Source organism: Anopheles stephensi, chromosome 3, assembly GCF_013141755.1.
Source record: "Anopheles stephensi strain Indian chromosome 3, UCI_ANSTEP_V1.0, whole genome shotgun sequence".
In the NCBI taxonomy this organism is placed as follows: domain Eukaryota; kingdom Metazoa; phylum Arthropoda; class Insecta; order Diptera; family Culicidae; genus Anopheles; species Anopheles stephensi.
The window spans coordinates 61,396,765-61,417,553 of NC_050203.1; the positions used below are offsets into that span (position 1 = coordinate 61,396,765).

The following is a 20,789-nucleotide window of genomic DNA, read 5'->3' on the forward strand; positions in this document are numbered from 1 at the left end:
TATTAACTGTTCGTTCCATAGCATAAGCTGACTTTGTGTGTAAACCGTGCTTGTTGATTTCGTTATTTGGGCCGTACTGTGGATATTTAGAGGAACGTAATAATAAAAATGAAATAATCTTTAAAAAAATACTTCATTTACATACATCAGATATTGCTCAAGGGAAAACGAAACACCAGGAAAATCACGTATAATTTAAAAAAATATAAAATTTTCCTTCGATTTACTTCCGCACATTCGAGAGTTAATTTTAACTGCAGAAGCGCAAAAACTTTTAATATAAACCCTTCATGCTAAAACGGCAAAATATATTCAAGTTGGAATGAAATGAATTAATTAATATTCTTTTTACTGTAATGTAAAAAAATAATATCTATTTACAGCATTACTTGTCCAGCTGATCGTACTGCTCATTCCCATAGTGCCGGTTGCCAGTGGGGGCCTGTTTATGCTCTCGTACTCGCGCACAGAAGAACGGTGTGACAGTCGCGAAACAACACCAGACCGCACGGGAAACAATAGTCGAGCCGCTGCTGTGCCAGTACTGCCCACAGGTCGCACAAAAAGAAAGTAAACGCGAAGAAGAATTGTTGCATTTATTGGTTGGTGCTGTGTTGCGCTGTCTGATTAAGAAAAAAACCGTGTGATTGTGATTACTGTGATTGCAGCATTGTGTCTCTCTTTGTCTACTGATATTTGTGTCCGCGTTTTCTGTGATTCTGTGCGTGCTTTTCCGACCGTGCACGCCTGTGTTTTTTCGCGATCCAGAGGGAAGAAAGCGGTGAAACCAATTTGCTCAACACACAAGCACACATCATCTCGCACATACTACATCGCCGCCTGCACAGCTGGAGCTTTTGCACACAGCCTACGTGGTTCCGCGAGAAGAGTTTGGCTTTTGTGTGCGAGAAGGTGTACTGTGGCAAAGCTTGATTAAAAGTGTCATTTGGTGGTGTGAAAATTGTGATTATCACGCGTTTTGTTGTGAGCCGTCTTGCCGTGTTCGTGAATTGCTTTCTGTCTAATCTTTGACCAGCTCGCTCGTCAGACCCTTTTGCCAACCGGGTGCCATAACGATGGACGGCGACAGTGTGCAATCGATGAGTGACTTTAAACAACAAGTGGCCGCCGTGCCGCAGTACGGTTTAAAGCTCAAGTTCAACCATGTCTTTAGTGACACGCGTAACCAAAACTTGCGCCCGTCGATCCGTCAGCTGCTGCCCATCGTTCCGATGGCGTTGAGGTAGGCGAATCTTCATCCCTCTTTCTTTTTAGCAAAAAAAAAAAACACTGACACCCCCCGCATCACAACAGCATCAAAAAGGAAGCACTGAAATCGCAAGTCTCTTCCCTAGCAGAGCGCTCATTCTCTCGCTTCTCTCGCGTCTGTAATGGATGAAATCATCACAGTAGGCCTGCGGAACCGATTATAGAAAATGAAGAAAAAACCAACAAGTCGGGACGGTGTGGCCACTTTGAAAGATAAGCAAATTGCGAATCGTTTCATTGCTTGTCCGCCCATTGTCGCCTAATGCCGACGCACTGCCCATTTGTCACCGTACCTACCACCCCATCCGGGAGCTCTTTCAGGGCTGCTTGGTTGCAAATGACCTCGAAAGCACGATCTTGAATGTCAATCTCATGGGCTGGGTGGGATATTTGGGGGAATAGAAGCTAAAAGTATGTTGCAAAGCTACTCCCCCATCCATGGCAACAACATGGAGCTTTCGCTTTTGTTTGGCACCGTAGTACGTCCCATGTGTCTGCCCTGCTTCTGGGTGTCCTTCTTTGCATCCTTCCAGCTTGGGGCACTGATAAATGAGGGGCGCAAGCGAGCGAGCTCAACGGACAAGACAAACTGTCTCGAGTGGGGTTCGTCTCGTGTGCGTGTATGTGAGCTTTTTTGCATTTGTTTTGCACAAACAAAGTCTAAGGGTATCGATTTTTGTACGCGATACATTGTATCCTTATTGAAATGTGTCCCTGTTTTGCCTTTCTGTATCGTGATGCGTTGCTATTATTCCCGCATTTCAAATAGAGTGGTGGTAAGGAAGGATTGAGTAATATGTTTACACGCAATGCGTTTAATCATCCCTCGCGCGCTGATGTTGATTTGTAACTGATTTTCGATAGTGTAATAAAGGGTTTTTTCATTATAAATGATCGAAATCGCAGGGTAAATCTTTTCTATTAATGCGACTTAACTTTTTCGAGCAATGAGGAAAAATCCGAATTAATTATGTGAGTACAACATTCCTTATAATAAATCGTTGATTATTTTACTATACAAGTGATACATTAGGCTAGAAGCGAAACTGTTCTCTGCAATAGATCGTTTCGCTTGATTTTATGTCATTTAGTGATTTTTTAAATTTTTATTCCGTGGAAATTAATAGGAAATTAGATAAAGTTTTTTTTTGTTCTGATTTATGATTGCTTTCGGATTTTTTTTTCTATTCATTTTTCCTTCTCCATTTCCTTACCAAAATTTGTTGAATTGTTTTAAACTTTGAAGTGGTACAGTTTTCCGTTTTTTAATTTATTTTAAAATTTTGAAAGAGCCTTTGTTTTTCTTCTCTTATGATAAATCATAAGTCATAAGAGAATTAATCATCATTCATCACCATAAAATTTATTTTTTAAATGTTTCATGTTTTGTAAATTATAAATATTTTTTATTATTTTTACAATTTTACAAAAAAAAATTTGGTCACATTACTGTCCTTCTTTATGTTTTACTTTATTATTCAGTTTGATTCGATTACATAAACTGATAATATTTTACTCGATTCTGTGGTATAATATTAAGTAGTATTTTTAAATAATTATTCCCATGCGTTTCTTTTTACATTGTAATCGTTTGGTTTAAAAATTTTCATACAAATTACTTTATATGTAGGATTGTAGGATTGATTTTATGCAAACGAAAAACATAATTTTTAAATTGTTATAATAGTTATAATAGTGTGGCTAGAATTTTCCCTCAAATTTCATACATAATATTTGGATAAATTAAGCACAAATCTGATTCACACGCGTATTTCACATTTTGTACGCATGAAACCGCGGCAAAACAATTCTCATTTAGCGCCTTCGCGTACACACCAATGAACCATAAATGCTGGAACGAATCGGTGCAGTTAACTTATTCCATAATACTAAATCAACGTGGTTGATTGCTTTCTAGTTCCCACCCCGCTCCCAATACTTTTATCCTCCATTCGTCACCGATTTCGGCATATGATGGAAACACAACACACAGCTTTCTTATCACCTACGACCACGCACAACGAGAGTGTAGCGGAACGCAAACATCAACTCTGGAACTCTTCACATCACATCCTCAAGTTGCCCTTTTTCCTCGTGAACCGTTGCTGCAAAGTGATCGTCTTGCGTGGTGGTTGGCCTTTGTTTGGCCTTTCGGTACTTTATCTTTCCGGAGCAATGATGCAATGAGACGAGCACGTGTTCGATAAACGTTAATATTGGGAGTTTTTTTTTCTTCGCTCTATTGCGTTCAGTGAAATGGGAAGCGATAGCATGCGATGAGCCCCAAACGTGATAGATGAGGCTAGGGAACGCTTATGTTGTTAATATTTTTTGGTGCGATAAAACACTTAAGGGTTTGCGATCGTAATAGATAATGGGAAATGGGGGATGTATGGCTTTGTGGCTACTTTATAATAGCAGCATTGAGAAAACATTTTCGGGCATTCCGATTTTCCACAATATGTTTCAAAAAATTATATTTCTTATAATTTAGATAAGCTTCTAAAACATTTGCAACACCACGTCATAACCATAAATGATCTTGGTCCGAATTTATTTCGCTAGTCGATTTGTCAGTCGAACTCCCGCCACACCAGGTCTCATTGGTCGCTTAAAGTGTTTACATATATATTTTATGTTTTTAACTTTTTACGATGGAAAATCCCGCTCAAGTGGTTTGGTGGTGCTCTTTACAACTCTTGGCATGTAAAAAAGAATAACCAAACCCACACACTAAAACCCTTGTTCAAGAGGGCATCTGGCAATGGCTTCAACCCCCTCGCAGCGAAGATAATATCCACAGTTATCTAATTTCATCATATTCTTCGCATAAATTCAAGCACATGGCCAACCAAATTTTGTTCGAAAATTTTGGTGTAAAAACCTAGACACGCTAAATCGTTCGAGGTTGCACAGAACAAATCATAACACGAAACATCTTCCCCCGGGGTGTAACTATTTCCAACCGAAGAAAAGAGCTAAATTTAGTGCGATCCTCTTTATTGCCGTATCGGTGACCGCACACCGCCATTCGCTGCCGGTAGGAAAAGGAAAAGTGCTCCCCGATCGTTTACCGATCAAAATAGCGCTGGAACAACGCGACTGGATAGACGCGCTCTAAGTGCAACCATCAGTACGGTAAACATCAAACTCTGTAGGGGTTTCGTTTCCGAATGCATCGATGGTAAATCAAATATTGTTCTATGGAAAGGCTTGGGAAGAACGAGAAAAGCAAACAATCGCGAGAGGATTATTAACACTTGCAGCGTGTGATACGTTTCCGAACGCATTTAGTGCCTTGAACGTGCCTTTCATCGGTCGTGCGTCGATGTACCCACGGATAGGAATTTGAATGGACACTCTAATGCACAAATAGATGAAAGATGAATTTATTACAATGATAGCTACATTTTTCACACAAAAAAACTCTTCTCTTATGTAAAGATCAAATATGACGAAGCTATTAATTGACTTGGAGCAGTTATGGTTAAAGCAGTCGAGGTACTACTTTTGAAGATTTGTTGGCTCTAGAAGCTTCATCTCTGAGCTAGTAATGTAGACATAATAGAGAGATCCTGACAATCTCCAATCCTGACAATAATCCCGCTAACCATCTCTTGGCTTTATTCATGTAATATTTTGATCCAGTGGTCAGAGTATCCGTTTTAATGACTCTGGACACAAAGTACATTGTTATATAAAACTCGCTATTCGTGTGACAATCACATAGAATGAGCTTTTAAATCTATGCTTCGTTGGCTTCGATCAAAGTGACTCTCAACTGACCTTAGTAGCCACCAAACATTACAAAGCCAATGTGGAGTATCAATTATTCGCTAAGGCTTAAACAGAGATCCAAAGTATTTGGAAATTTTAACAAGTGTCATTCATGACTAAAGCTCCCAGGTGACTGCCGGCCAGGAGCCGACCGAACTTATCTACAGCGCTACACAACCGCGCTTCGCGCTATTAGCCTGTTGCAGAAATCCTCAAAACTCTATTTTTAATGCATCTACTAAGCTTCTTCCGATGTCCTAGTTTCGACAGGGCCTACATCAAAATTAAACCGATACAGGGATTGGCAAATCGATTAATACAGTAAGGGAAACAAAATGTCATGAAACAAGCATTTAAAATTGTCTTAAAATTCTTTCAAAATGTTTGCAATATGTTTTAGATACTTCAATAAATACTTGCATACACAAACGGATAGCTCCACCTATATTTATTTAACTTGTTTTATCCTAACAGTAACTACATTTTCTTATAGCTCAAACAACTCAGAAAAACGCATCTGCACATGATACTACGCTTCGTTTCCCAAATCAAATGCTTCTAAAAGAGTTTCACTTGTTTCGCTTTCGTTTGCAGATACATTCCCTACTACTGGAAGGTTTCGCGCGAGGGCCGCCAGGTACTGATGGACTACTGGTACACGGAGAACGCCAAGCAGATCTACGGTGCGCCGCTCGGTGGCATTGGCGCCGGTACGATTGGGCGCGGATTTGCCGGCGAGTTCTGTCGCTACCAGCTCAAGCCGGGCCTGTACGAGTACAACACCGTACACGCCAATCAGTTCATCGTAACCATTAAGGACGAAGCTGGCGCCACCATATTCCACAGTCTGCTGTCGACCTACAGGTGAGTGTGTGTGTGTCGGTGTGTGGCTGTGTGTTTTTGGTTGCATGTATTAGCGAGTCCTTTTCCGTCGATGACGACGAACGGCATTAGCAGGTTTCAGCTCTGCCCTGTATGCTCCCATAACCGCTTAATACCCGCCCTTAGTATTTTATTAGTGACCGAGCTCAGGCTAGCAAGCGAGTTGTAGGATGCAGAATCGGTAGGCTAGCCGGACAGAGAAAGTGTCGCAAGTGGAGGGTTGAGTAGTAAATGTGTTTGATTGCCTGCATTCCATCCTTCATCCTTCGCGTAGGAACCTCACGCTCTGGTCTAGTTGTACGTGTACCAATTGATAAGTTTAGGGTAACATTTTGCAATGCCATTTTTTTGTATAAATTTGATAGAATCTTTTGTTTTTGTATGTATATTGCTTTTCCACTTATATTTTTATATCTTTTTGGTTTTTTATTTGTTTTTTTTTTACTTTCCTAAAAGTTCTTATTTCTTATAACTGACGTTTTGATTTTTGATTTGACTTTTTCGGCCTTCTACCTATTTTTTCTTCAGAAATTAATTGTACTAGTAACTGTGTGGAGCTGTGCACAGTAGAAAGTGTTTTCTTCATTTTAATTTAAATATTTTTTATTTAGTATCATTCATCTTATGTTATTAATAAACTTCAAAGAAACTACCCAATGAAAGCAACATTTCAAGCTAAAGAGACTCTTATCAAACGATTTCCGCTAATCCTATCACTCGCAGCCAAGTGTGCGGAAAGTGTTTTCCACCCCAGTGCACGACTTTTTACGTCATTTTGAATGTAATTTCGTCCCATTTCCCTACCCTTCCCACAAATCGTTTCGTCTACAGTATGTCGAATGTGCGCATTCTGTACTACCACCACCACCACCGCCACCGGCCAACATCAAATCCGGAAGTGGCCCAACAACCCTGGCGACGATGTAAATCGTTTCGTTCCGTACCGTTCTGTTCCGCTGCTGTGCAAATGGTCCGCCACGTTTGCTTTCACGAGCCTGTGCTGGCAAGCTTGTTTTGGCCCGGTGTGGTACTGTGCCACATGGTCTAAGAAATGTTTGCTCGCGGGCTAATTGAATATCCTTTTCCATCAAACTGGACTGGGCGTGTGTAGGTTGGCAAGTGGCCATGTACGCCGCGACAAGTGGCGAGACATACCCGCCCCATGGTAAGGGATTCGGCTAGGGAACATTCATTTTGCATCGTCCTGATGATGGTCGTCGTCTGTGGCGGATTTAAAAAAAACGGTCGTCATCGTCGGAGGGCTGGCAAAAACATGACAGAATCCTACAGACAATTCTGACTGTTTGTGATGCGAATAACAGATTCTTTTTGGCGCTGTTGCTCGTTTTTTACATTCCAAGCACAGTGGAAACCCAACCGTGTGCTGGTCATGTGTTTGGTAAAACAATTCGAGCAGACAAAATTGATCCACTTTTAGACTGGTAGACGTAGAAAAAAACAAAATTGTGCCAGCAGCAATCAAAACAAACCCCTGCTCGAGTCGAAAACTATGTCCAGCAACAACATCGAGGAGCTCTCTCTCTCTCTTCAGGAGCTCGGCTCGGCCCTGGTAGAAAGATAACAGTGATTAGATGTTTTGACATCTGCATGATTTGGGAATTTATTGGAATCGTTGTCACAGAACGATAGATGATGTGCCTTCCTTGCTTAACGGGTCTACTACTTCCACCCGGCAAGTTTGCAAGGATTCATGCAGGGAAACTATATTGGTTTAAGATCCAAATCAAGCAGAACGAGACACAGCACAGTGGAAAGCAATTTATCGATGGCAAAACAACTTTATTTTCATTTAATTTAGGTCTTTTTTATTACCCACTCAGCGGTGCCCTGGTTCGCTGGAGGTTTTTTATTCCCAGTAGAACCGATTGAGGGTTTGATATATTTATAATTCAAAATCATGACTCGACTATACTGTGCTGTTGGAATTTTCGTTATTCAAATAATATGATAACGGGCTAATAAATTTGATATCAAAAGCTCTACGTACGCTAGGTTTTATTTTTACGAGTTGCGAAAGACCTATTTTGTGCAATTGTCTGACTAACTTTGGAACTTGTGCGCGTCTTGCGGCGTGAAATATACTCTCGTGTCTCTGTATGCCTTATCATGTAAGCTGCTTGTAATTTGAACTAGAATCCTGTTCAACATGGAAAGGTTTCAAATAACAAGTTGTGAATCGATACAAGTAGTCTTTAATATGGAAACATTGTGAAATTAACTGATGCTTGTCTAATATCAATTGCTGCTGTGGCCAAAAATGTTTTATTTATTTTTTAAATTATCTGAAGAAAATGTTGTATTATCCGTTTTATATCTCCTTGTATTTATGTTCTTTATATTCATTCTTCTTTTCTTAATTTTATTGATTTTTTTGTATTATTTTATATTTAAATTATTGTATAATACATTGTTTAAAAAAACATTGTTTAATGCTTAAAATGGAAATTCCCTTCAATTCTTCTATCAGATTCGAAGCAATATCACCATGTGAAATGCTGGAAGTGTTATTTATTCTTTTAATAATTTTAACATTCTTCATTGTCCCGCGCGTTTTTCTATACATATTACTTTCGCATAATAAACATTCAAATTTCGCGAATGCTTTTGTTTTGCAAATTTCATTTCAATCACGTTCACTTCATTCGAAGCTTCACACATCTCACAATACGCTCTTGCTCTCCATTCAATCCATTAGCGTATTTGTTGTGCCAAACGTGTTTTTAACGCATTTATCCTGCCTCAAGTAAATGCTATACCTTTTCATGCAGCTGTATATCACCACGGAGTGCTTTAATCCTTTTGCAAGACCTTAATGCATTTAAATTCAATGGAACTGAAGCACAAAAGAGAGTGCGTTTTTTTGTTGTACAGCAGCAAATCACACGTACATTCATTAAATCCAGCGTGTGTTCTATTCCCGTCGATTGGGGGATTCATTTTCATTCACACCGCACCGAACCGAAGGGGAAAAAAAGTTGCTGCAGAGTTTATAATTGAATGAAAAATTCACCATCCTACCATCGTGCCCGTTGTTGGGGTGCAATGGTGCCTGCTGGCTACCGCGATTACTGCCAATCCCTGAGTGCATCCTGGAGTGGACCAGAAATTCTAGCTCGCTCCAACCATCCTGAATCACTTCGGTCCCTCGCTGATCTGGATCGTGATGCAATGATATAGGTTTGTTTTTCAACGTTTTCACTGCCCGGGCAGCTGTAGCCTGTAGCAATACCCGGTTGGTTTCATCAAATTAAAACCCGTCGAAAACACGTCGATAGCGTGCACAGAACTGTTGGCGGCAGTTTTGTTGGTCCTTGTAAGGACCTCCCCACCACGCTCGTTCCTTCGCTTGCACTTTTGCACCTTTTGCACTTCGGTACGGCAAACAAAAAGGGGTTTCAACAACAACGGAAAGAAGTAAAAAAAAATCCTCCATCAATGTGACACAAGAAGCATTGAGGTTATCCGCATCGTTCTTCCACCGGTTGGAAAATAAACTGAAGAAAATGAGGAAACTAAACCAGACCAACCAGTTGGGAGAGGTCGATCGGGCACTTCTGTCCATGGTTCCCGGGACACGGACATGGCAGAAGGAAGTATGGGAGAGGAGGGGGAGGGGGGTGGAAAGAAACAGAATCGTTAGCATATCTTGGCTGCACTAACGCGGAAATGGTTGCCGAGGAGGATGGCTTCGGGATGACGAACGGGCGTTCCGGTTGCTTCGCCGTGCTGGAGCACCACCCAGAACGCTGGAAAAAATCGATTCCACCGTCTGCGAAAGCTTTCGCCTTCCGGCCTATAGGTTTTTTTCACATTTCTTTTACTTAATAGTACCCCTCCCCATTTGCCCATACCCCCGGCATCCATTGTTATCGACAATGGCAAGCAGTGGGCGGCGATATATATATTTTTCCGCTTCATCTCTAAATAACCCAACCCAGACCGGGAAAAGGATCAGAATGCTCTTCTGGTGCTGGAGGCTGGAGATCGGGGGTCTTTGTTTTCCTTACTTTCGCACTGCTTTGCACAAACTCCACCCTAAGTGGTGGCACGTGTGCTGTAAATGGGCTTCGTTCTGTGTGTGTTTTTTTCGCAATGATTCTTACCAGCCCTTGCCAAGATTGTTGATTTTGCACTGTTGCTGAGCTCATCGTGATCATGTTTTCATGTACTGAAGCGAATAAAAAGTGATGTGTAAAACCGTTGGGAGGTACAAAAAATTACTCCGATTAATTGTTTCATCTCATTGCATCTCATCAGACCGTCCATTTGCTGAAATATGATCTAAATCGGAACGTTTAAATGCACTTTTGTTTGACATGGTGTCACCATTTGCTGCACATGGTCCTGTGGTTGAAGGTAATGTGACGCCAGACCACACACAGGAGACGGCCACATCATGATGCGCGTAAAAGGGTGCGGTTTTTAGCCGTGTCGGCATGTAAACTGATACCTTCCGTGGGTAAACAACAACAAGTTGGCAACACCTCAAAGTAAAATATCTTGCTGCCAATGAGGCAAGCATCTTTTATCTTGATGATGATGCTTCGAGATGAAAGGCTAAGAACCGTGGCTAAAAACAACACTGGAGGTAATGTTTGTATTCCATTGTCCTCGAATAATTGTAGTGTTGCAGTCGGATGTTGACGATGGTGGTCGCTTGCGGAACATGCATCATCATCATGCGTTTGCTGAAGCTTTATTTGTATTTGATTTTTTTTCTTCACATTTTCGATGAACCAGTGTGTTTCATAAATATTTATAGACTATCTAATGCCACCATCATTGTTCAAAATTTTTTAAACATTTGTAAATTAAATAAAAAATATTGCTTAGTACTCCGCTTAGTATATATACTAAAAATATCCACTAAATACTGAAAGTGATGGGAATTTCGGTATAATTACAATCATCTGCCAGACTTGGGATTGCAGATTGGGAAAAGACACCCTATGTCACCAGCCAAAATAATACACTAAAATACTAGAGAATTGGCAGAGAACATATATTTCTGGGGCGACCTGGTGGTAGAGGCGATAAAGGCGCTGTTCTAATACAGCAGGACCGGGGCTCAAATCCTTTCCGCGACCGTTTCTCCGTAGTGAGAACTGACTATCCAACTACGTGGTATTATTAAGTCTCTAGTAAGCCAGAAATGACAGGCATGGCCTAAGAAGTCGTTTGGCCAAGAAGAGAGAGAGAAATTCACATTTGGATAATGAGCATTGCCTACAAATGTAGGACTAAAATTTGTTTAATCGTGCGCTGGATCTTAGCGTTCGTAGATATAAATCTTTGTATTTATTTAGTTCTTTCTGGACCTTGCTGATAAATTGCTCGATTATGATTGGAAAAAAAATTCTCAATAGAAATTTTATCAATAAATTTTATAGATCACATGTTCATCGCTATAATGATGAAAGAGTTTGTTCGATTGATGGCGATCGCGTCGATCGAGACATATTTTGCACAAACGATGTCAGCAGATGATTTTGATTGATTGTCTACTACTTGTCTACTATTGTTCCTGACCACAAGCCTTCTGGATAACAATGTCCGTCAAAACCAGGATATTTTTTCACACTGCAGCCAAATCCGCTGATGTGCCTTACAAATGTCAACTTTCTCCCAGTAGGAACTATTATTGTTGTGATAAGTTTCGATGTTTTATTTACTAGCTGTAACTTTACATTGTATCACTGTTTTAAAAATTCTTCAAGAGTATGTCAGCAACTTTTTCAACGATTTTTTTTTTGTTATTTTCCATGCTTTAACATGAAGAACTGCACTCGATGTTAATGGTCCTCAAATCGCGAAACAATTAGTTTTTAACGAATAATTAGTTTAAGTTAAATTAGCTAAGTAGTTTAACATGCTGCATTGAATTCGATTAAAATATCGTCTGGGGTAATTAAATTTCATATCCCGCAAAGGAGAAATACGGCTTCTTCTTCCTTGGCACTACAACCTTGAGAGGTCTCAGCCTGCCATTTCTGGCCTGCTGTGACTTGATTTTACCCGTAGCAAAGTATTCAGCACAGCTTATGGGGAGGCGGTCTGGGGATGGGATTTGAACCCCGGTCCTGCTGTGTGAAGACCGGCGCCGTTATCGCCTCGGCCACCGGACCACCTCAAGACCATCAACGGCTTAGACTACCATTAAAGACTTCATTAACTTCATTGTAAAGTTCCTTTGCTATCCTCCTTTTGTTATATGGTACCATTAAGTTTGTAAGTCATATTTTTTGTAGAATATTTGTATGTTTCTAGTTAGTGCGACTGTAGTACATTGTGAGGTTACAAGTCATAAGTGTATCATTGTATCTCCGTGCACATTAAATCACAACCTACATTGTAATAACTTAGTATAGATTCGTGCTACTAACACTTACCATTTACATTAACCATTCTCTCATTCTGCTGCAATGTCATCGAATGCTTCGCCACTTTATTTGCTATTTATCTTGCTTGGTGACGCCACCTCTAAAAAACAAAACCAACGAAATATGATACCACTTTCGCTCAATTGTGCTGCACACCGCTTTTATACATACCTGCAAACACAAACCAAATCACTCGCTTGCACTCGGGTTGAACACAACCGTCAGCCAACGGTCCACTAACGAGCATACTACATCGAACCGTGGTTCTGCCAAATCGCGTCGTTACAGCCGCCCCAAGAATCCGCTCGGCAGCTGGGAAAGTGCGCTGGATGCTTCCAGGTGCAGCTACACGGCCCTGTATCCGCGCGCCTGGTCCGAGTACGATCTGAGCGAGCACGGTATCCGGCTGGTGCAGCGACAGATCTCACCGATCATACCCCATGACTACAAGGAGAGCTCGCTGCCGTGCGGCGTGTTCGTTTGGACGGTCGAGAACGTGTGCGACAAGGATCGGCAGGTGACGCTGACTTTCACGTTCAAGAATGGTACCGGTACCAAGAAGCAGGACGCCGAGGGAGGCAGCGAGACGAGCGCATTTACGCAGGGTAATGCCCGTGGCGTTTCGATACGGCAGACGATTGCCGATATGCAGTGTACGTACTGTGTGAGTTGCCGTGGCTCGTCCGAAATCAACCTGACCCGTTGCGAGCGATTCGATCCGACCGGCAATGGGGAAAAACTGTGGAACGATCTGAAGGAAAATGGTCACCTGACGGAGAAATCCAACGATGAGACACTAAAGTGTAAGTGTTTTTGTTCTATTTTTTTGTGAATGATACTGAAACTAGTGCTTCTTTGTCGAATCTTGTAGCGAAAGACGTTGCCGTTGCGGTGAGTGGGCAGATTCTTGTGCAACCCGGCACCACATCCCAGCTAGAATTCGCACTCGTGTGGGACATGCCGAAGGTACACTTCCAGAAGCGTGGCAAAGAGTATCATCGCTACTATACGAAGTACTTCGGCAAGAGTGGTGATGCAGGTCCGATGATATCGGACTATGCGCTCAACAATTACGGCAAATGGGAGAGATTGATCGACGAATGGCAACGACCAATACTGGAAGATGCGTAAGTTTAGGCAGAATGGGATTCGAGGAACGATTTTACACTAAATTCCTTTTAATCGTTTAACCTACAGAGATCTTCCGGATTGGTATAAGAGTGCAATCTTCAACGAGCTGTACTTCATAGCGGACGGTGGCAGCGTGTGGTTAACGATGGACGATCAGTCCGATCTGCCGTACGATGATCCACGGCTAGCGTATGGACGTTACTCCTACCTAGAGGGTCACGAGTACCGTATGTACACGACGTACGATGTGCACTTCTACGCATCGCATGCAATAGCGAGCCTGTGGCCAAATTTACAGGTGAGCGATCGAGCTTCCATTTGGGTGTTAGGACACACGTTAGTAAGAAGATTTCTGAAACTATACAGGTTAGCATCCAGTACGATTACAAGGATAGTATAGAGCGTGAAATTACCGAGGGTCGGAAGCATCTGTACGATGGAAAGGTGATTCCGCGGAAGATTAAAAACTCTGTACCGCATGATCTGGGAGATCCTGGTAAGTAAGCGGCAACGATACTGAATTTGATACAGCGACATTGCTTCAAATCGCACTTTGCTCTTTCCTTTTCTAGCGGAAGAACCGTTCGATCTTATCAACGCTTACCCAATCCATGACGTGTCGGAATGGCGTGACCTAAACATCAAGTTCATACTGCAGGTCTACCGCGATTACTACACGCTCAATCACTACGCCCAGCTGAACGCGGAAAATGCGAGCAAATTCAGCTCGATCGAGTTCATCGACAAGGAAAGCATGTACGACACGTACATTCAAGATAATCGCAACAAACCGAACGGTGGCAGCTCGCCGACCGACAATAAGGCCGCGAATCGCAAATCAGCCTCGATGTACATCAACGAAACGAACGGCAAGGTGTACCTGATGGATGCACTCACCTATCTGAAAGCGATGTATCCGGCGTGCCGGACGGTGCTCGAACGCTCACTCGAGTGGGACAAGGACGACGATGGCTTGATCGAGAACAGTAAATCGCCCGATCAAACGTACGACACCTGGGTAATGGACGGTCCGAGCGCTTACTGTGGCGGGCTATGGTTGGCCAGCTTACACTGCATGTCCACGATGGCAAGTTTGCTCGATCAGAGCGAGGATAGCGACCGTTACAAGGCGATCCTCGATAAAGGGCGTGCCTCGTTTGAGGAAAAACTCTGGAACGGTACATACTATCGGTTCGATGCGCAAAGTGGTTCGAAGAACAGTATCATGTCGGATCAACTGTGCGGTCACTGGTATCTACGGGCGTGCGGATTTGACTATGACGTGTTTCCGAAGGAAAATGTCCGGCTAGCGATGCGAACCATTTACGAAAACAACGTGATGCGGTTCTGTGGCGGACAGCTCGGTGCGGTCAATGGGTACGTACCGAGTGGACAGCCGAACAAGGAAGGACGCCCGGACACTTCCACCATCCAGGGTGAGGAGGTATGGACCGGCGTAACTTATGCGCTGGCCTCAACCATGATTCACGAGGGTATGTTCGAGGAAGCGTTCCAGACAGCTGGCGGGCTTTATCAGGCACTGTCCGAGCGGATCGGCATGAACTTTGAAACGCCCGAAGCGGTGTACGCCGAACGGCACTATCGTGCGATCGGTTACATGCGCCCGCTCAGCATATGGTCGATGCAGACGGCGTGGGAAATGAAGAAGCTGCGTCGTGATTAAATCTCGAATCTGCCCGTTGCCTAACCACATGCCGAACTGTCGCTCGAGCTTAGCATAGCTAGGTTTTTTTTATAATTTCGATCGGAAATCGATCGCTAGTGGAAGCGAAGGGAAGAAGTTCATTTGGTTGATGTTACTTGTTTCTACCCACACGGGGCTGATGTTTGCGATCATCGAATCGTCGTGGTGGGGTTTTAATTATGATTCATCCCAAATAGCCATTGTTTTTAGTTTTAATGCACTACCGTATCAATTTTATAACTCTCTAGTCATTAAGGATTCACGTATGTTGTTAGTAGCTTCAAGGAAGCGAAAGCGATTTAACAGGCCAGGTTCGATCGCGATGTTTGTGTGTGTGGTTTGTTCTGATGATCGCACAGTAATGTCCTGAACAGCACGATCGTTTTCTTTTGGTAATCAGAGTAGTTTTAATTGCCAAAGGCTTAAGCGCTTGTGTGGCTAGCTTTTGCGGGTAGGACACATGTTGACAGCAACAGCAAAGGAAGTTAGTAAGGCACTAAAACGGCTTTGCAAGCGTTGGTCAGGTACAAGAGTACGTTGCAGGATATTTGAGATAAACTGGCGAACGTTGGAACCTTTTTCTGGATTCTGATGAGAAGGAAGGTGGCAAATAACCAGGTAGAACTTTCTCGACTCTCTTCAAGTTGAGGTAGAATCGTTTCGGGCATTTCTGAAAAGAACATTTCAAATCATTGGTGCTTCTGCTAAAACAGTGGTGGGGTTATGGCGCATAAGGAGTTACGTGTTAAACCCGCTACTGGTCATATTTTAAATGTTTCTAGAAATGTCTGAGAAAATTATGCTTCATCTACTTCGATAGTTCTACCTGCGATTTTCTACTTCATCATAAACATAATTTAAAAATGGATCTAAATTTGTTAGCTTTTCGTTATTAGGGTTACGATAACACTTGCGTCACTTGTCAAAGGTCTTTTGTATTTAATTTATCGTTTATTTTTAATTATCAAGCAAGCAGTTGATGTTGAAGTGGAACAAGTCCGTGTATTTCTCGTTGTGTGTATCGATGTTGTTGGTGTTTTGAGGCCGTTAAGCCTTCCCCTAAACGCAAAAGCGTAACACGTGGTTTCTTGCGGTGATCGAACAGCAGCACCTTACTTTCCTTACCTGTAATCCATGACCTGAGATAACCGTAACGATGTAAGAGCGCACGGATGCATGGATGGTTGATGCGCCAGTATAAACATGCCGAGCACAAACGTATTGCGGCTTCCCCACGGTAGGGAGATCCCTCTGCTCGTCTACAATTACTATTTGCTACTAAAGTATATACCACAGCCTAGCAGAAAACTATATTTTTGGTCTTGCGCGCAAAATTATAATCAAATTGTAACACGTTAGCAAAGCTACTAGGTGGTCTTTTTTGCCGCAAGTAAAACAAACAGAAGCGTATATATTTAACACAACCCAGGCAGAGTCATTATACATCTCGATATAGCTCCACTATGTAGCGCACGACAGTTGTGAATGTTGTACAAATTGATGATGCTGTTTAAAAAAAACAAAAAAAAACGAACAAACATTACAAAAAAAGCCTAATAAATACGAGAAGAAAACATAATGATGTGTGTGTTGCATTAAAAAATTGAAAAGTTTTTTTACATTAATTCTTAACTCCACAAAATAAAATATTGAAGCGAACGAGCGGAGAAATTGATATTAACGGTAAATTCAAAATTTTGACACGACAGTTGTTTTGCTGCATGGGCATAAAACGAATACTTTGACATTTTATGAATTTGACATTCAACAGATGCATTTTGGATGCGGCAGTTGGTTGGTTGAAGTCGATTGTCGGTCGAATTTCGTTTGTTTCGCTAGATTTCCTCAATATAATCATCTACCGGTAAGTAAAACGGGGCATCCTACTGATCAAATCACCTTAAATATTCATTTCAAACGTTCGCCAGCCCAGCTCGGCATCTTTGTTTTGTCGTAGGCACTTGTACAAGGATTGTTTGAAGCACAGCGGAGCAAGCATCGTTTCAGTTGAGAGCTCACCTCCTGTAATCCAGCATTCCGAATCGTCGTGCTCAATCTACCGAACCATCTCCCGTAAGATGCCAGAAATCCGACTGACCAGAGCTATGATAACGAAAAAGAATACCAATCGGCTGTGCAAAAAACGGTTCCCAAAGAGTGCTACAAAAACGCTCAGCACGGCGATAGCACGTCGAAAAGTTGTACCTTCACGACGACGGCGAAGACGACAACAACGCCAAATAGCACCGCTTCCTCAACGATCATCTGCAGCAATTCCAGTAACGCCAAGCACCGATTATGAACGGTTTCGCTACGTCTGTCTGTTGAGGTTACTCGTTTCGGAATTTTTCGTCGGTGGACAATTGATTGAAACCGATCATATGCGTACACCTGAACTCATCAGTACCATCAATTACATCAATCATCATTTGTCCAGTGGATAATGCTTTTCGAATCGTAATCGGATGGTTGAGCAGCATCTTGCCAAACCATCGGAGGCCTGCTGTGCAGTAGCCTTCAATAGTACAAACAATGGAAGGAAAAAAGGGATAATTCCCATTTCCCGCATTGGTTCCCAAGCTAAGTTCTTAAATCTAGAAAAAATATTTATACATTATTCAATTCCGCATGGCTTACATTGATGTGATACATACAAAAACAAATAAAAAGCGTTGTAGCCAATGCGCTGTAAAACAAACGTTCGGATTTGGGGTAAGTAACTGTTGGGCTCGCCCTCGCCTAACGACAAACGCCAACTAGCTTGAAATGTAAACAAACAGAACAGATTCACGAACGAACACCGCGAACGTTACGAAACGACACACACAAACCGGTCTCGGCAGGAAAGAACAGATGATGATTTTCAAACGGTTAGCGTGTGCATTAGCAGTCCAGGTCCAATCTAGCAGACAATGGGTAAACACGGCAACCAGAACGTTGTGTTCGAAACCGAACCAACGGCAGGCAGAGTTAATGGCTAGAAGTTTACCGAAAAGAATGCCACTGCCGGGCGTACAGCACATAGTGGTAGTTTCGTCCGGTAAGGGCGGCGTGGGCAAGACAACGACGGCCGTTAATCTGGCCGTTACCTTGGCCCGGCACGGCAAGAAGGTGGGTCTGTTGGACGGGGACATATTTGGCCCATCGGTGCCCAGGATGATGAACGTTAGCGAAGCACCGCTGGTGGATGAACACAACCGGATGGTTCCGTTGCTGAATTACGGTGTAAAATGGTAAGTGGGCTAGGCTAGCAAGGAAGAGCCGTATGCTGTAGAGAAATGTTCGGTATAAATTTATTATCGTTCGCCAGTTTATCGATGGGCTTGCTGGTCGACACGGGTCCCGTAGTTTGGCGTGGCCCACTCGTAATGTCCGCCATCCAACGGTTACTGAAGGGTGCCGTCTGGGGACCGCTCGATATCCTTGTCGTCGACACACCACCCGGCACCGGTGATGTGCATCTTTCGCTCAGCCAAAACGTACCCATCGATGGAGTGGTGCTGGTCAGCTCACCCCAAGCGGCGGCACTAGATATTACCAAAAAAGGAGCGCAAATGTATCGCACGCTACAGGTACCGTTGATCGGATTGGTGGAAAACATGAGCCACGTCGTGTGCGACCAGTGTTCGAACCGGATCGAGTTTGCGGACAATCTAATCGACCAGTACGTGCAGGAACTGTCGGTCGAGGTGCTTGCCCGTGTTCCGATCGAGAAGGACGTGATGCGGTGTAGTGACGCCGGTACGCCGGTTTGCTTGAAATTTCCGGACTCTCAGCTAGCCAAAGCGTACGATACGATCGCATCGAAAGTGGTGGAGTTTTTAGCTAGTAAACAACAACGATAAACTTTATTTATCTCTTCTTGCTTTTCTTCTTCTCCTTCTTCATCTTCATGACCGCTTTGTGGTACGCCTTCTTCTTCTGCCGTTCGAGCGATTCGGCGTACTTGCGTTTGTTGTACTTCTGGAACTCGGCGTCGGCCATCAGCTCGTCAACGAGCGATTTTGATTTCAGCTTCTTGACGCCACGCTCGTTGAAGTGATCGAGCGGCGAATCGATCACCTTGCCGATTTCGAAGTATTTGGGTGTTTTTCGCTTATCGACACGCTTGTACGACTGTTTGGGGTCCAGTATGGAACGCATCTTCATAAGCTCCAGCTCGTTCTTCAGCTCGGGCGTGATCTCCGGTGCCGACAGGCCGAACCAATTTTTGCCTTTTGTCTTTTTACGTTCCGCCTGCAATTCGAGCAATTGAAAACGTGTTCTAGATTAGTTGAAGGAAGTTGTCGCTGTTTGCTTAACGTAGCAGTGAAAGCATTAAATCAGATTACTAAAGAGGACATCAATCGGTACAAAGATCTCACAGTAGCTTACCAAGACCCGTGCATCGTTTTGCGAAAGCAAAAACAAACCCCATTTTACAAGAATCATGTAGGATCATAGCAACCAGCCACATCGCTATGCTTTTGAAACGATGTTTTCTTTCCGTGCCAGATCCTTCCGATATGATCGAAGCAATCAACCCATGGGGCGCATGGGGCGATCACCTCGAATACGTACCACGTTTTCTATCCCATTGGCCTTACAGCGGAAAGCAAAGCTACAGGAAAAACGACGAATGATCGTTCATTCCGCTAAGATTACAATGAGCGGGTATTGGATGCACGGGCTGAGTCTAGGTAAGCTACCCGTTGAACATCAAGGTAACCCGTTTCAGCTGTCGAATATATCATCAGGTAGAACAGATCGGAGCCATTTTTACCAACCATAAATTCGGCTTACCCTGTTCAGCTTCTGTAGCGCTTTGTCCGTCATGGCCAAACGTGCTATGTCCTGCTTCTTCTCAATGCCCGGCGTCAACACGGCTCCTTTAAGCTCTTCCCCAATGTTCGTGCGGCACAGGTCATCTTTGCGACTCACAGCAAGACGCTTGGCAGCACCAACCTTCGCGACGCCACTGGTTGAAGCTGTGACCTCGACGGATTCTTTAGCATCCTGCTTCCGTTTCCACGATACAAACAGGTCTAGATTATCATAGTCTTCGCTCAATATTTTTGAAATGCTCTGGCCGGGGGCAGGGAGTCCTAGTAGTAGTAAGATAGAACGAGCTACTCTTTAGCGTTTACAACTAATTAAAGAAGGCCACCGTTTCGACCTACCTGCATAATCTTCGTCGTCGTTGTCACTTTCTTCCGGTGCTGTGGTGGTTCGCTTGATATCTTTGCTGTGTGCCGTGCCATCGTATGTGCTGGTGTACGTTGCTGTCGGTAGCTGAGGAATTGGAGGCAAGGATGAGCCACCATGTCCCGAACTATCTCCGACGGTATCTATGACGAAGAAATCCATTTTGTAGAGCTACGATCGATGGCGATCCCGGGTCGTCACCAAGCAAGCACCAAAACGCGCACAGCAGCCTTGCCTTGATGACAGATGTTTGTTGTTTGCACGTGCGACGCGTTGCTGTCAAACTTAGGAAAACATCGCAAAAACATCGCACAGGTGTGATTTAATACACCGCACACACAACAATGTGTGAGATTTATATTGGAAAAGTTATGATATTGGATGATTGTTGCAAGACTTTGCAGAAAGTCAACGAAATTAAACAAATGCGAAAATATTAC

General features: G+C 43.1%; 3 protein-coding genes across 4 annotated transcripts; 2 read left to right on the forward strand and 1 right to left on the reverse strand.

The window, feature by feature from the left end:
• The first annotated feature begins 459 nt into the window (after positions 1 to 459).
• Positions 460 to 16,744, forward strand: LOC118513585 (non-lysosomal glucosylceramidase). 2 transcript variants are annotated; one of them, XM_036059553.1, is made up of 7 exons: positions 460 to 1,243; positions 5,641 to 5,910; positions 12,555 to 13,132; positions 13,201 to 13,456; positions 13,527 to 13,758; positions 13,827 to 13,956; positions 14,033 to 16,744. In XM_036059553.1, exons 1-7 carry the CDS (start codon positions 1,077 to 1,079, stop codon positions 15,142 to 15,144), a joined length of 2,745 nt encoding a protein of 914 aa, XP_035915446.1. In that variant the 5' UTR covers positions 460 to 1,076; the 3' UTR covers positions 15,145 to 16,744. The 2 variants fall into 2 exon arrangements, with proteins under 2 accessions (XP_035915446.1, XP_035915447.1); XM_036059554.1 differs by having other exon boundaries at positions 461 to 1,243; positions 12,618 to 13,132.
• A 174-nt stretch (positions 16,745 to 16,918) lies between these two features.
• Positions 16,919 to 19,016, forward strand: LOC118513590 (iron-sulfur protein NUBPL). The gene is made up of 3 exons (XM_036059571.1): positions 16,919 to 17,029; positions 17,094 to 18,398; positions 18,476 to 19,016. The coding sequence occupies exons 2-3, from the start codon at positions 18,019 to 18,021 to the stop codon at positions 19,008 to 19,010; spliced, it is 915 nt and encodes a 304-aa protein (XP_035915464.1). The 5' UTR covers positions 16,919 to 17,029; positions 17,094 to 18,018; the 3' UTR covers positions 19,011 to 19,016.
• LOC118513591 (deoxynucleotidyltransferase terminal-interacting protein 2) lies at positions 18,984 to 20,785 on the reverse strand. Its single transcript, XM_036059572.1, has 3 exons — positions 20,325 to 20,785; positions 19,948 to 20,249; positions 18,984 to 19,401 (listed from the first exon to the last, which is right to left on the reverse strand). Exons 1-3 carry the CDS (start codon positions 20,509 to 20,511, stop codon positions 19,018 to 19,020), a joined length of 873 nt encoding a protein of 290 aa, XP_035915465.1. The 5' UTR covers positions 20,512 to 20,785; the 3' UTR covers positions 18,984 to 19,017.
• Between the last annotated feature and the right edge of the window lie 4 nt (positions 20,786 to 20,789).